We start from the raw sequence: 17,012 nt of genomic DNA, 5'->3' as shown, positions 1-17,012 counted from the left end.
GGTCCGGGCTGGGACCGGGGTGGGCGGGGTCCAGGAGGGGACTGCGGGGTGGGCGGGGTCCGGACTGGGACTGGGGTAGGCGGGGTCCAGGAGGGGACCGCGGGGTGGGCGGGGTCCGGGCTGGGACCGTGGGGTGGGCGGCCCCGAGCGCGTCCCGCAGTGGCAGGAGCCCTGGGCGCTGCAAAGCGCGTCCCGCCGGGTCCCCGAGCGTCCCGCGCCCTCGCCCCGCCATGCTCCTGCTGCTGGGGCTGTGCCTGGGGCTGTCCCTGTGTGTGGGGTCGCAGGAAGAGGCGCAGAGCTGGGGCCACTCTACGGAGCAAGTAAGTGGAGCCGCCGGGAGCCGGGGCCCGGGCGCGGCCGCCCCCTTCCCTCCGCCGCCCCGGCCTTGGGGCTTCTGCCCGGGCCCCCTTCGACCGCAGCCCAGGCCCCCACCGGAGGCCCAGGGGTCCCCTCTGTGGGTCACTTGTGGGTCACCTCTGTGTGAGCCGCGGTGCCTGATCTGGCCGGAGGCTTCCTGCAGAACTGTGCCCGGGACGTGTCCTGCGGAGCCGCGTTTTTCTTCTTGGCTCCTGTTCATTGTGCAGATTTCTGTTCGTCGTTGTTAATTTCTGAGGCAGCTCCAAAAGTTATTATAATTACAGGGTTTTTTCCTTACCACGCGTGGGGGGCAGTCTGCTGTTATCATCATTCCGGGTTGATCCAGGGAGAAAGGCAATCTGAGAGGAGTTCTAGCCTCCTGGAAGCCTCAGCTTTTCCCATCTGAAAACGGGGAGAACACGACTTTCCCATTTAGTGACTACCGATGGTTTAGCATTTAAAGGTGGCCAGCACCGAGAACCAAAGCGTCTGAGTTCCTTGAGTTGCTGGTCTGTGCGTTTGTCAGGATTTGTGTTTTAAATGTCTTAACCTCACAGACGAATAAAACCTGCAAATATGAAATGTCAATGATGAATAGACAGGCAATTTGTCTTTAAAAAGTATGAAACGGGTTCACACAAATAGCATTGAGAGCTAATGCGCAACATGACTCTGTCATAAAGTAGAAGTGCTGTTCACACACATGCCATTTAAATATTTAAGCCGTTTAGCTTCCAGCGTGTTCGTGCACGGTGGGAGGAAGATACAAGTAGGCGGACCTTTTCTCCCTTTTCCAGGCCCTGTTTTGAAGAGCAGTTTTGAAGACCAACTGCCTAAACGTGAAGATGGTTATCTTCATGCTCTCTGTCTTGTGAATGTGCTTAACAGTAAAGTGATAGTAATGATGCTTCCCTCTAGGGAGGGAATAGCTAATGAAAATCCCAGGAGGCATCCTAGTGGTGTTGGAAAAGTGCAGGCTTTCGATGCAAAGAGACAGGCTGGGCTCTACTTAGTTGTGTGTTCTGGGCAAGACCTTTAATCTCTCAGAGCCTTCATGTCCTTGTTGGTCAGGGCAGGGAATGCAGCTCTTTTTGAGCAAACTTGCAAGGACTCCGCTAGTTTGTGTTGAGCACCTGGTATACAGTGGGCACTCAATAACTGGGAGATATTTTAGTAGATGGCTGAAGGCATGGGCTTGGTGCCAGGATGTCTGGGACCACTTGATTCTTGATCCTGTCACTTATCAGCTCTGGGACCCTGGGCAATGTCCTTTCGGCCTTACATTCCTCTTCTGTGAAATGTGGAGAAATGATAGGGTTGTGAGGACTGAATGAATTATGACACCCCAGTGCTTAAAACGTTGTCAGCACTTAATGCTGGCCATGGTCTTAGACTCCTGCTGAAGTGCTGAGTGAAGGAATTTAGGGTAAAGATCTTGAAACTTTGTTGGGGGCGTGGAGACAGGAGAGCGTGGGATGGACTGAAACAAAGATTCTGTGTCTAAACTAGGAAGACCGTTTAAACTCTAACATCTACAAGCCCAAGTAGGCTTCACAGTCTCTGGGCTTTCCGTCATAGAAAAACATGGCTTGGACGTATTTTAGTGATTTCATGCTGTCTTCAACCCAGCACAATATCTATTTATCTTAAAAATGACTAAATCAGGAAAAAAATCCAAGGTAGAAAATTCTATGAACTTGCAATTTTACCTTTTATCCCTAATCCATTCTTTGTTATATTTAGTTTTTGTGATATAGGGTTTGAGGGCATGGGCTTTGGCACCAGATTTCTGGGTTCAAATCTTGGGTCTGCACTGACGGAGGAGTCACTTAACATTTGCAAGCCTCTATCTCTGTATGGGGACGATGCAATTACTTAGTTAGGATTTTGAAAGGTGAGACAATTAATATACTTAAATCTTAGAACAGAACCTGAGAATGTAATGAATGCTCTATTCTCAATCATTATGGTCTTTAAAATTGTATGTAAACTTAATTTTTAAAATGTAAGTCTATGCAAATCTTATGCAAATTTTAATATAGCTGAATATGACTATTAACTTGCATTGTAGTTATTTGTCATTCACCTGTAATTGGAAATATACCAGTAACACCTTAGATTCAAGTTCCTTCACCTCTCACCCTCCACCCCATCTGTAGACAATGGGTATTCAGTCACCCGTAGTGCAATGACTCCTAAAAGCAATGGTTTTCACCCTTCGGGGGGAAAAAGTCACTTGGGGTGTTCGTTAAACATTCAGCTTCCTGAGTTCCACTTCCATTGGTTTAGATCCATTAGGTTTGGGATGGTACGCAGATGATTCTGATGCAGGTGGTCCATGGACCACACTTTTTTTTTTTTTTTTTGAGACAGAATCTTGCTGTGTCACCCAGGCTGGAGTGCAGTGGAGGGCTCTCTGCTCTCTGCAACCTCTGGCTCCCGGAGTCAAGTGATTCTCATGCCTCAACCTCCCAAGCAGTTGGGATTACAGGTGTACTCCACCATGCCTGGCTAATTTTTGTATTTTTAATAGAGACGAGGTTTCATCACGTTGACCAGGCTGGTCTTAAACTCCTGAGCTCAAATGATCTGCCTGCCCTGGCCTCTCAAAGTGCTGGTATTACAGGCATAAGCCATTGTGCCCAGCCGCACACTTTGAACAGTAGTATTTTTAAAGGATATTTTGGGAAATTAGTATTTAAAAGAAAGTCCCTTGTATAAAAACTGTCTGCTACAGAGTCATCTGTTTTGTTAGCTGACATTTATATAGTGTCTTTAAATAAAGATAGTGTTATATTCCCATTATTATCAAAGCAGTTTTAGATTGACAAAATAGCAAAAGCCACCAGTTATTGAGTATCTGTAATGTCCCAGTGTCTCCGGGAGTTTGCTAGGAGCTTTATGTGAAAATAATAAGAGGCAATAATGTTTTCTAGTTGAGCACTCCATGTGGTGCCAGACTGCCTGGGTTCTAATCTGGCCCTCATCACTTATAGGCTGTGTGTACCTGGGCAAGTCACTTAACCTCTCTGGGCCTCAGTTTCATCATCTGCGAGACAGAATTGTTAATAATTCCTACTGCATAGGCAGGGGTGGATCTAGGCTTTGGGAGGAGAGTAAAGTACACAATTTGCAGGACCCTCTTGAAGGAAAAAAGTATCAAATTATGACTACAAAATTAGGTGCTAAAAGGACCATTCATTTAGAATAATAAAGAAAGCACAACAAATTATACATTTTGACAATCTGACAGGCACCACAAATACCACTCATTTTTAGAGGCTTGCACAAGTGAGGGGTCCTGGAGGTTATGTTTTATTAGCATCTAAATAATAATTACATTTTTATAAAAATAACACACTTCTGCTTTTATGGTTGTTTGAGGATTAAATGAGCTAATTCAGGCAAAGCATTTGCATATAGTAAACACTTAGGTAATATTAGCTGCATTTACTATTATGCACAGCCTAGTTAAGTCTCTGACTACCGCTGTAACGTCTCAATGTACTTATTTGACAAAGGACAACCAGGAAGTCCTTTCTGAGAAGTGACAACCTACTATGTGCAAAGCCTGGATTGGAGTGCAGGTGTGCCGAACACCAAAGCTGGTGCTCTCAGCAAATCCTTCAAAGAGCAAGCCACGTTCACTTTTATAATTTAGTTGAACTTGTTTAAATGTGATTTATATTTGTAGCTCATGGCACAGAGGTGGGGTGCAAAACATGCTAGTTGTAATTCAAACATCTATTGTGGTGATACATTTCTCATTCCCTGAATTGGACATTTCCAGATTTTTAATTTCTTATAAATTCTCACTCAGAAGCAAATCTTTGCATTTTTTGGGGGGGAAAAAAAAGCAACAAAAATCAAGACAGCTATTTTTTTTTAACTCTTTAAAAAACAAAGCCAGTGAAAGATTTTGTAAGCTTCAGGCCACTCAATAATGCCTCCCTTATGTGCAGGGCTGGATTGTTGAAATGAGTTTGTAGGGCAGAGTGCGGAAGGAGTATGCTGTGGGAGAAAGTCCAGAGATTTGGTCACTCCCAAAGCAGCCATTTGCCATTTCTTGAGGGCGGAAAGGAAGGGTGGGGAAGTCCTGAGAACTGGGTGATGAGCTGTGTGTGACTTGGTGTTCGTAACTAGCACTTTCCCCAGTCCTTGGATGCTCAAATATAAGGAGATCTCGCTCATCATGTCCTCAGGGTCGCTGCTGGGAATGCCAGGCAGGTGTTTCTGGATGTGAGGAACAGTAGAATAGGTCGATTTAGGAAGATGGGGGCCAGAGGATGAAGACCTGAGGATTTTTTTTGGGAGGAGGGTTCCAAACCACTCATTATTTTCCCACAAGCAACATCCAGTTCCCTAATTTTTCTTCTCTCTCTCTCTCTCTCTCTCTTTTTTTTTTTTTTTTTTTTTTTTTTTTTGAGACAGAGTCTCACTCTGTCACCCAGGCTGGAGTGCGGTGGCGCAATCTCTGCTCACTGCAAGCTCCGCCGCCTCCCGGGTTCACGCCATTCTCTTGCCTCAGCCTCCCTAGAAGCTGGGACTACAGGCGCCCGCCACCACGCCCAGCTAATTTTTTTTGTATTTTTAGTAGAGACGGGATTTCACTGTGTTCGCCAGGATGGTCTCGATCTCCTGACCTCGTGATCCACCCTCCTCGGCCTCCCAAAGTGCTGGGATTACAGGCGTGAGCCACCGCGCCCGGCCTCTTTTTTTTTTTTTTTTTTTTTTTTTTTTTTTTAAGACAGTCTCACTTTGTTGCCCGGGCTGGAGTGCAGTGGTGTGATCTCGGCTCACTGCAACCTCTGCCTCCTGGGTTCAAGTGATTCTCCTGCCTCAGCCTCCCAAGTAGCTGGGACTCCAGGCATGCACCACCACGCCTGAATAATTTTTGTATTTTTGTAGAGACGGGGTTTTACCATGTTGGCCAGGTTGGTCTCGAACTCCTGATCTCAGATGATCGGCCTGCCTTGACCTCCCAAAGTGCTGGGTTTACAGGCATGAGCCACCACGCCCGGCTCCTGATATTTTATAGGTAAAGAAAACAAGCAGGGTGACTTGTCTAATGGCAGTTGCTTTTAAAAAATTTTAATCGGGCGGGCACAGTGGTTCACACCTGTAATCCCAGCAGTTTGGGAGGTTGAGGTGGGCAGATGGCTTGAGCCCAGGAGTTCAAGACCAGCCTGGACAACATGGTTGAAACCCCACATCTACTAAAAATACAAAAACATGGTGGTGTGCACTTGGGAGGCTGAGGTGGGAAGATCACCTGAGCCCGGGTAGTCAAGGCTGCAGTGAGCCATGATCACACCACTGCACTCCAGCCTGGGTGGTGTGAGTGGAAACTCTGTCTCAAAAAAAACTTAAAAAAAATCTTCCTGGAAATTGGAATTTTAGCTGGAATATCAAGTTTCTTCTTCCATTACCAAGGTGATAGGCACCCCAAATTGCAAATGGTTAATAGCTAAACAACTGACAGCAACATTACTTTCAAGGAAGAAAAATTTGGGGTGAGTGATATAGAATTACCCAAACAGGAATATTCTCAGACTGACTGTTCTCAGCCCACATGATAAATGGCATCTCAGTGACTTTCCAACATCTAGCCCTTGGTTCTGTTCCAGGTCCTATAGCAGATCTCTAAGGTAATTGGCTCTTCAGTTTCTCGGTTTTGGTCTCAGCATTTCAGAATGCCCTCAGAAGAATGGGGCCAGGTGGTGGATAAATTCCTCGTACAGATCCCTCTAGGAACTCGTGACTTCAGTCAGTTGAAGGTGTTTGGCTGAAGCTGGCCTCCGTGTAATGGCTCTTGAATCCATTATGGCAGCAGTCCCCAACCTTTTTAGCACCGGGGACCGGTTTCGTGGAAAACAAGTTTTCCATGGACTGGGGGTGGGAGGGATGGTTTTAGGATGAAATTGTTCCGCCTAAAATCATCAGGCATTAGTAAGAATCTCATAAGGAGCACGCAACCTAGATCCCTTGCATGCACAGTTCACATTAGGGTTTGCCTCCTATGAGAATTTAGTGCCTGAAGCATTAGGAGGCAGAGCTGAGGCGGTAATGCGGGCTCGCCCACTGCTCACCTGCTCTGTGGCCCGATTCTAATGGGCCACCAGCCAGCACCTGTCCACACCCCCGGGGATGCATGTGTTATTGGACCTAGAGTCACAGATACAATGTTACAGCTCAAAAGGAAGAGTGGATGATGTGAACCTTGCCTTTATGTCTCTCTTTAAGTCAGCTGGGTCATTAAAGCATCCATACCAAAGGTGGAGTGTCTATACTCAAGAATTAGGTTTAGTTTCTCTCCTCCTGCCTCCCATTCTTTCCCATGGATGGACTCTTGAGATGACTCAAGTACCTATCTCTCTTCCTCCCTCAGTCATGATCTGATGCTCTGATGGATTCTGGGACGAAGAACAGAACTTCTATCAGTCAAATTATAAACACTTAAGCAGCACTGGCAGGTTTCTTTTTTCCACCTATAGTTGCACTAATTGATAACGGGGTTGGTTTGGAGCTTCCACCCTCCACAGTTCTGTTGATGTTACTGCCACATGCTTGTGCCAAGGAAGCCTTTACCTCACCTTCTGTTTCCTGGTGGTGACGTTGCTGGGTCCATTTGTGGTAGAGGCAGGTGCAGGTCTATGAAGCTGATTTTCTGAGGATTGTTCCTGTGTTGAATCTGATTCTCTTTAACGTTCTTCTTCCTTTTCATCCCACTCCAAGACACATCTCCACAGCTAAGCTCTAGCCCTGTCTCCTTCATAAATCCCTCCATGGACACTCAAGAGCATAGTGATCTCTTCTTTCATCTATTTCTTTTGTAACTTATAAAACTTACTTCGTCTGTGGTGCTTTCGTGAGTATATATATTTTTGAAAATTAGATAGTATGGTCCCTGGTGGCAGAGATGGTGGCTTACGTTTTTCTTAATAAATGTTGTAGTCTGGATAGCTTCTGTTCTGATGCTGGAGAAATAACCACAGCTGGGTAGCACCATCTCTTAAGTCCGTGATTTGGGGCCTTCAGGAAGTCAGTGGAAGCTCTAAGATGACTATTTACGGTAGTTTTGCCCTGAAGCTGGGAGTCAGTTACTTTTCTGTACCCAGACTCCACCCCTAGTTTCTTAAAAGGCACCGGGAAAACACTCAAACAATAAAAAGGATCGGGAATTCTTAACTGAAAACAATGATGATATTAATGTCATTTGCATTTCCAATCCTAGCTTGCACCAGCAACACATGTGTACTGGGAAGTTTTGATTCTGGGTCAAGCTGAGTTGAAACTTGGACTGAAGTGTGGCCATAGTGATACCCTGAGACATCAGATAGTCGTCTCAAAAATGAAAAGCCACCTTCTCTTGTTCTCCTTGAAGCATGCTTATTTTCTTGGAAAACTTATTTTACAAAAGAGAAAACTTCAAAGAAAATACTTTAGATCAATCAGGGAACTTAATACCTGAGAGGGGCTGGGCTTTCCTTCTGACCATAGTTATTTTAAGTGGTCCCCAGGCTCTTCCACAATTTAGGGAGGGAAGGGCCAGAGACGATCCTATAGGACTGATAAAGAACTTGCCCAGGGTCCCTATGATGGCCTTCCTTTCACAGTTTCTTGTACATCTCACCTCATTTTATTTTATTAATTAATTTACTTTTACTTTTTATTTATTTATTTTTTTGAGATGGACTCTCACACATTGTCGCCCAGGCTGGAGTGCAGTGGCATGATCTCGGCTCACTGCAACCTCCACCTCCCGGGTTCAAACGATTATCCTGCCTCAGCCTCCTGAGTAGCTGGGACTACAGGCGTGCGCCACCACGCCCAGCTAATTTTTGTCTTTTTAAAGCAGAGATGTAGTTTCGCCATGTTGGCCAGGTTGGTTTTGAACTCCTGAATTCAGGTGATCCACTCGCCTCAGGCTCCCAGAGTGCTGGGATTACAGGCATGAGCCACCGCGCCCAGCCTCACCTCATTTTAGAATTCCAAAATCAATATACTCCTAGGAAGTGTTTGGTTTGTAAACCAAGAATAAAATTTGAAGGCCCGACGACCATCTGGATGGACTTCCTCCTCTAGGCCAGGGCCCTCTAAGTTTAACCTGAAAGACTGGTTCAGACCAACACGGGAAGTGGGGGTCTGGGAAGTGGGGGTTCGACATGCCTCCTCGTACCCCGCCAGCATGAACATCAACACAGACCTTAAGTCTGATAAGAAACATTCACAGTCGACTCTCTCTGAAGCCTGCTACCTGGGGGCTTCATCGGCATGATAAAATTTTGGTCTCCACAATCTCTTCTTATAACCCAGAGATTCCTTTCTATTGATAATAACTCTTCCAACCAATTGCCAATCAGAAAACTTTTACATCTAAGTATAACCTGGAAGCCCCCACCACCTTCAAGATGTCCCGCCTTTCTGGACTGAACCAATGTATATCTTACATGTATTTGATTGATGTCTCATGTCTCTCTAAAATGTATAAAACCAAGCAGCTGCACCCCAACAGCTTGGGCATGTATTCTCGGGATCTTCTGAGGGCTGTGTCATGGGCTGTGGTCACTGCTATTTGGATCAGAAAAAATCTCTTCAAATATTTTACAGAGTTTGACTCTTTCATTGATAGGTTCTTACTTGGAGTCAGGGTGGATGTCAGCCTAAATCCTGTACTATTTTTCTCCATCTCATGTTCTATTGAATAGTAGACTCTATAATGGCTTAGAATGGCAACTTACAATGTATGTGTATTTTTGGGTGGGGAGATAAAGCAGGGAATGAGGTTAAAAGAGTTTCTCTTATACGTTTAGTCTTCAAGATGGAAATATCTGCATTTTGTTAAGACTTGAGGTAATACAGAAAAGTTTAAAGAACAAGATGTCAATCAAAGGTAACAGCCATTGATTAGCACTTTGATGCACATTCTATGCATAAAAACACTTACACTTAACAAAAATGGGATCGTGTTACATATAGTGTTTTGTTACCTGATTTCGTCACTTAAAATTGTGTCAGGAACATATCTCTCAGAATAGACTAGGTTATGCTGTGGTACCCAACAATCCCCAATTCTCAGTGTCTTAAATAACAAACTCTACGTCTTGCTTATACACCTTGTCCATCTTGGGTCAGCAGTGGAGCAGCTCTGCACCTGTTGGTCACTGTGAACTTGGGCTTCATGGAGCAGCCATTACCCCAAACATTACTAATTACTGTGCTGAAGAAAAGGCAGTTCTGGAACGCTGAACATTAACTTAATGCTCAGCTCAGAAGGGACTAAAGTTACTTACATTCATAACTTATTGGCCAGAACTAGTCACATGACACTATCTAGCCACAAGGACTAATTCCTCTGGCAGAGAGCTAGGAAGATATTTGGAGAACAACATTGAAGTCCAGTAAAGTGAATGTTGATTCATGTTAATAAATGTAGGTGCAGGTCCTTATTTTCAGTAGCTGTGTGGTCATTAATCAATGTATCATAGTCTACTTAACCACATTTTCAGGGCATTTTAGGCTATTTGTAATTATGAGCAATTGTTTTAGAAGTTGCCAAGAATTTTCTTTTGTGTTCGTTTCTTTTTTCTATCAGTATTTTCCTCCCTTATGATGCTTTTCTGTAAGTAGAATTTATAAATTAAAAGATTGCATACTGGTGGGAATGCAGAATGTTACAGCCACTTTGGAAAACAGTTTGACAGTGTCGTAAAAAGTTAAACTTGGCTGGGCACGGTGGCTCATGCCTGTAATTCCAGCACTTTGGGAGGCAGAGGCGGGCAGATCACGAGGTCAGAAATCTAGACCATCCTGGCCAACATGGTGACGCTCCGTCTCTACTAAAACACAAAAATAAAATTAGCCGTGTGTGGTGGTGCGCATCTGTAGTCCAGCTACTCAGGAGGCTAAGGCAGGGGAATTGCTTGAACCTGGGAGGCAGAGATTGCAGTGAGCCAAGATGGTGTCACTGCACTCCAGCCTGGGCAACAGAGCAAGACTCCGTCTCAAAAAAAAAGAAAAAAGAAAAAAAAAAAGACCGGGCACGGTGGCTCACACCTGTAATCTCAGCACTTTGGGAGGCCGAGGCAGGCGAATCACAAGGTCAAGAGTTTGAGACCAGCCTGGCCAACATGGTGAAACCCCATCTCTACTAAAAATACAAAAAATTAGTGGGGCATGGTGGCAGGCACCTGTAATCCCAGCTATATGGGAAGCTGAGATAGGAGAATTGCTTGAACCTGGGAGGCGGAGGTTGCAGTGAGCCAAGACTGTGCCATAGCACTCCAGCCTGGGCAACAGAGGGAGACTCTGTCTCAAAAAACAAACAAAAAACATAGACATGAAGTCTAGGCATATTTCTTACGTTTTTGATCTACATTGTAAAACTGCTCTCCAGAAAGGAAGGAAAACTTATTACTCCCAGCAATATTAGTTTACACTTCTATTAGTTAATGAGATTTGCCATGAGTGATGTCCATATAACCAGCTAAGACCTTTAAATTAGTCCAGAGGGGCTAGTTAATTAATTATTAATGAGTTTTTAAAAATATAATTTTTGGCTGGGCACAGTGGCTCATGCCTGTAATCTCAGCACTTTGAGAGGCTGAGATAAGAAGTTCGCTTGAACCCAGGAGTTTGAGACCAGCCTGTGCAACATAGCGAGACCCTGTCTCTACAAAAAATACCAAAGTGAGCCCGACGTGGTGGCTCATGCCTGCAGTCCCAGCTGCTTGGAGCTGGGGGATGGCTTGAGCCAGGGAGGTTGGGACTGCAGTGAGCTATGATCGCATCACCGCACTCCAACTTGAGCTGTAGAGCGAGGCCATGCCAAAAAAAAAAAAAAAAAAAAAAAAAAAGATGATTTTTATCACTTTCCCACATCCCTCCCCTGCATGCGGAAGAATATAAGAAATCATCCAGAAAAGACACAATGAAGAAAATTCAAGATAAGTTCAGTTTTGCTTCCAGAGTTTCCTGGAGTTTTAAGTTGAATAGTGAGCCCATTGGAATTAAGACTGAATACCTGTACTTATTGTAATAGACACAGTAGCAAAGAGTTTAACTTGAAGCCCCAAATAAAATGAAACGGAATACAAATACTCAATCTTTTTGTTCCTGTCATTTCATCCATCTCCTCTTACAGAGAGAAGAATGAGGTGACGAGGTAGAGTGATGTTATGGATTAAGAGTCAGCCAGATCTGACAGGGCCGAATTCTAATTCTGGCCTGGAAACAAACTCCCTGAAAAAAGTCAAAACTGCTTTTCAGGATAGATAGGGCTTTTGGTGAATTTGAATAGATTTTAACCCCCTTGTATAACTCATGTAAGAATGACCTCACAATCATATTTCATGTCTCTTCTCTTTTTTTTTTTTTTTTTAAATCACCTTTTTAACAGTCTCTTCTCTTTTATAGGATGGACTCAGGGTCCCGAGGCAAGTCAGACTGTTGCAGAGGCTGGTAGGTATATTCATGGTGCATCTTGAAAGCCCATTCCCTCATCCTTCTATTTATTTTGAACCAGGTATCCACTTTGCGTGCAGATCCTCCAAAACATATAAAGCTGCTTGTAGAAAAATTCTGAGATGAAGCAGCATAGCTGACTCTTTTATAAGGCTTTCTTTAAGGGGATTTTTTTTTCTTTTTTCTGGAAGGAGACCTGATTATTTCGGTAGGACTATAAACACAAAGGTCTTTGCAGGCTTATTTTTTTAAAGCCTAAATATAACTTTTATTTATTTTTATGACATCCTTACCCAGGAAATAAGAGCTTTGTTGTGAAGTAAACAACTAAAGCAACCAAAGAATTCACATTTGTAGGCTAAAGCATCACATGATGAAAGTTGGACAGGCTCTCAATGCATGCTGGAGGCTAAGAGATTGGGACTTGGGCAAAGGGTCAGTAACTCTAAGAGCTTATTTGAAACGACCTCAGTTCTTCCTTACTACTGTGCATGGAGCGAAATATCAAAATGTAGAGACATGCCTTTAGACTCTGCTGAGGCATTTATCCTAGCCCTCCCTGCACCTGGCTGGTGTTTGAGTGAATTCAGATTTCTTGTCATTACCAATATCACGATCATGACCATCCTTGTTTGGATTGAGATTTTGGATTTAAAAAAAATTTTTTTTGCTTGGCTTTCTTATCTCCTTTCCTTCTTCTGATCCTCCCAATCTTGCCTCCTGTTACCCCAAATTCATTAGCCTAGTATTCCTTCTTTCATGTTTTCTCCATGTTCACATAATCCTAGACAATCATATATGTACATAAACATGTCAAGAATTGTTAAGGGGCTGAGATTAAAGCTACTTACAAGCTAATAAGCGAGTTTGTTACCATTTCATGGATGCCAGCAGAAAACAGGAGACTCCTGGATCAGAGACAAAGGACAATTTATTACTCACAGTAACAGCAGTAGTCAAAGCATGTGTGCCGTTGCCCCAGCCCAGTTCCCAGAAGGTGATGGAGATGGCCAGATGACATCTGCCATGCAGTTGGTTCGCATTGTGTGAAAGGAGCCCTTAACTTAGGGAACTTGACTCTTTAATAATGAGCACTAAGCCTGCCTGGGCTTTGCTCCTGGAGGGAGATATTTGCTTTATTATTCTGCACATTAAGCCAATCTGTCTTCTTCCCTGAAGGGGGAACCTGTCTTCTGAGGCTGTTCGTTTGTAAAGGTAGTTCCCAGCAAAGGCAGCTAGAGTCTCTGTTTGCAAATTGTGCAGAAACACCAGAGATTCATGGAGAATAGCCTCCCAGCAATATGTACATACGTGTAAATTGTAAGCATACTGATAATTGAGATGATGACAAGTACCACTGAGAAACAGAATGCAGCAGGGGAACCCGAGGTACATTTGCACACGGGAAACCTCTGATCATTGCTCTAAAACCATGGGTGCATGTGACAGCTCATGCCGACCGAATGCTTACAGAGTCTCACTCTTGTCGCCCAGGCTGGAGTGCAGTAGCGTGATCTCGGCTCACAGCAACCTCTGCCTCCTGGATTCAAGAGATCCTCCTGCCTCAGTCTCCTGAGTAGCTGGGATTACAACCATGCGCCACCACACTTGGCTAATTTTTGTATTTTTAGTAGAGACGGGGTTTCACCATGTTGGCCAGGCTGGTCTCGAACTCCTGACCTCAGATGATCCCCCTGCCTTGGCCTCTCAAAGTGCTGGGATTACAGGCGTGAGCCACTGTGCCTGCCCCTCAATTACTCTTATAACAAGTACTTGAGGCATTTTACAGATGAGAAAACGGAGTCAGAGAGAGTGAGTAACTTTCCCAAGATGACACAGCTGGGAAGAGGTGGTAGAGCCAGGATCTGAGTGCAGTTCAGTGTCTGAGTCCATGCTCTTAACTAATACACCAAATGGGCCTCTCAGTTGTATGTATTTAAATCTGTATTTATATTTATATGTATTATAATTTACTAAACATTCTGCTACTGATGAACTCTCAATTTTATTTCCAGGTTTTTTCACCCTGTATACAATGCTTCAAAAAACGCTTTCATTTCTTCTTTTATGCGGGTACTTTTAATTGTATGACTTTTATTTTCAATAGGAGGATTACTGATTCAAAGTGCATATACATTTTAAATTTTACCGGGCTCAGTGGCTCACGCCTGTAATCTCAGCAGTTTGGGAGGCCGAGGGGGGTGAATCACCTGAGGTCTGGAGTTTGGTACCAGCCTGGCTAACATGGTGAAACCCCGTCTCTACTAAAAAATACACAAATGTGCCAAATGTGGTAGCGCATGCCTGTAATCTCAGATACTCGGGAGGCTGAGGCAGGAGGATTGCTTGAACCTGGGAGGCGTAGGTTGCAGTGAGTTGAGATCGCGCCACTGCACTCCAGCTTGGGCAACAGAGCAAGACTCTGTCTCAAAAACAACCTTTTTTTTCTTTTTTGATAGATGTCAGATTAATTTTTGAATACAATTACTCTTAACACTATCTGTATTCATACCATATCTATCAGCAATGATGAATACACACATTTCTGTAAGCAATCGATATAATTACTCTTTTTTTTTTTTTTTTGAGATGGAGTCTTGCTCTGCCACCCAGGCTGGAGTGCAGTGGTGCGATCTTGGCTCACTGCAAGCTCCACCTCCCAGGTTCATGCCATTCTCTTGCTTCAGCCTCCTGAGTAGTTGGGACTACAGGTGCCCACCACCACGCCCGGCTAATTTTTTGTGTTTTTAGTAGAGATGGGGTTTCACTGTGTTAGCCAGGATGGTCTCGATCTCTTGACCTCATGATCCACCCGCCTCAGCCTCCCAAAGTGCTGGGATTACAGGTGTGAGCCATGGCGCCTGGCCGATACAATTACTCTTTTTAATTTGTCAGTCTTTTACTTAGGAAGTGATATCTCATTGTTCCTTTAACTTGCCTTTCCCTGACTATGTACGAATTTGGAATTTTTTTCTTTTATTGCTCAAACCATTCTCCATAACAAGGATTTGGACATTTTAAATTATATTTGTTAGCCATTCAGAGTTGTTCTGTGAATTGCTTTTTTTTTTTTTTTTTTCAGGTCCTTTGCCCATGTTTCTATTGTGTTTTTTTATCTACCTCATTGTCAATTTATCAGAGACCTTTGTATGTTATAGATACCTTCCGTCTTCTAAATTGGAAGATTTCCTCTCTAAATCTGTCATTTATTAACTTGCTTTCTGGTATGTTTGCCACGTAAAAGTGCTCAGTTCCTAAGTAATAAGCAGTTTATGTTTTCCTTTCAAAGGAAAGGAAAAAGAGGCTTTGTACATTTAGCCTCTAAGTGTACAAAGATTTTCTTAACTCCTTGGCTTAGACCATTTATACAACCTCTTAGGTTTTTCTTAGAAATTTCTTAGAATTTTGAAAGTGTTACTTTTACAAGTATCATGAATTTTTAACATGAACTTTATTGACCATCCAGTCGGTACTAGAATGATCTTTCCAGTGGTAGACCTGGCGCATCACTCTCTTGCGTGCACGTCTCCAGTGACTCCACATCACCCGTGGGATAAGCTCCAAGGACGTGTGTGACCCTGCGTGATGCTCCCCCTGTTTGCCTCTGGAGCTCAGTTCATCCTATGAGTCTCCTTCTAGCCTGCATTCTTGCCATCTCCCTCCAGTTGTCATTCTCTGAGTGTTCTGTGCTTGAATTAATGAATAGAATGTGGATGGCAACAGCTGGTACTCCCGAAACATTGCCAGGACCGCAGGAATTTGTTTGATTTTATTCTGAATTAATTAGATACCCTTTTTATGAAGCTCCCTGGCATCACATACACACAAAATATTTACTCTTTGGAAAGCAGGGGCATCTTTGTGTGTGAGTTTCCATGGTGCTGAACGGATCCTGGCCTGGGTTTCCCGAGATGATTCTCTGCCATCATTTAACCTCCTGACTGCAGGGTCTGTCTTGGCGTCTGCTTTGCAGCGGGTGTTGTACAGTTTGTGCTCAGGGTTTGTTTCTGTCGAGTGTGGTAAGATACGCAGACACAGAAATGACTGACGTGAAGGAGGAATTTCACACTCACAGATCCCTGGAGGCAGGGGCGACAGCGCACCATCCCAGGATGCATGGGGAGGCGCCAGGGTGGGCCAGGAGCAGAAGGTGCAGAGGAAAGTATGTGTCTCAGAGCCTACATTGGGGTTTTCATGGGAAGAAATGGGCAAGGCGGGGTAGTAGGTAGGCTGAGGAGGTTTAGGATTGGCTGTAGGGATGGTCCCTAGTTGTCAGGTACTTCATCCTGGAGAGATTTAGGATAGGAGGAGTATTGGCTTTGTACATAAGTTTTATTTATTATTATTATTATTTTTTTGAGACAGAGGCTCACTCTGTGACCCAGGCTGGAGTGCAGTGGCACGATCTCGGTTCACTGCAACCTCCACCTCCCGGGTTCAAGTGAGTCTCGTGCCTCAGTCTCCCGAGTACCTGGGATTAGAGGCCTCCTGAGTACCTGGGATTACAGGCGCACATCACTGTGCTGGGCTAATTTTCATATTTTTAGTAGACACGGGTTTTGCCATGTTGGCCAGGCTGATCTCAAACTCCTGACCTCGGGTGATTCACCTGCCCTGCCCTCCCAAAGTGCTGGGATTACAGGCATGAGCCACTGCGCCCAGCCGAGGTGCGTGAGTTTGCTATGGGAGATGGTTGGATGTGTGGCTCTGGATTGGTCGGTTTATGTATCAAAGGTGTGCTTGCAGCAGGGTTGTCTGCTGTTCCTAGGAGGGAGCCAGCCCTGGGAGGGACGGTCTTTCCAGGATCAAAGCCCCAAATGCCAGAGCGTCAAGAATATCGACAACAAGAAAATATGGTCAGTACAGCAGGTAGCATGACTCTGGACATCATACCTCACTGAGGACTAGTCATATGTGTGTCTGTGCCTGTGCCCAACTCTGACCATTGTGGGGCATCCTGTTCAGGAAGTGTAGGGAATGGGGGGGGGGGGGCGCCTTTCTTATACAAAAATAAAAATGGCATTTTGTTTTCCTTCTCCTCTAAATATAATGAAACATCACTAAGTAGACTATATTAGCACAAGTAGGTGATTCAGAACCGATGCCATTTCCTGTCTACAGAAGGGTAAAATGATTTCCCTGAGGTGGTAAATCCAGCAGGGAAGTATCTTCTGTTTCATTCAAAAACAACA

General features: G+C 44.4%; 1 protein-coding gene across 2 annotated transcripts in view; it reads left to right on the top strand.

Annotated features, from left to right (window-relative positions):
- The first annotated feature begins 130 nt into the window (after positions 1-130).
- ITIH5 (inter-alpha-trypsin inhibitor heavy chain 5) overlaps positions 131-17,012 on the top strand; it is a 101,552-nt gene continuing 84,670 nt past the window's right edge. Inside the window, exons 1-2 of one of the 2 annotated variants that reach the window (XM_050804604.1) lie at positions 131-320; positions 11,773-11,817. In XM_050804604.1, the coding sequence (XP_050660561.1) occupies positions 231-320; positions 11,773-11,817 (135 nt within the window). In that variant the 5' untranslated portion in view covers positions 131-230. The remainder of the gene's footprint in view (positions 321-11,772; positions 11,818-17,012) is intronic. The other variant, XM_050804605.1, reaches the window with a different exon arrangement.

Source organism: Macaca thibetana, chromosome 9 (assembly GCF_024542745.1).
Source record: "Macaca thibetana thibetana isolate TM-01 chromosome 9, ASM2454274v1, whole genome shotgun sequence".
Taxonomy (NCBI): domain Eukaryota; kingdom Metazoa; phylum Chordata; class Mammalia; order Primates; family Cercopithecidae; genus Macaca; species Macaca thibetana.
This window is presented reverse-complemented; position numbering and strand designations above follow the sequence as displayed.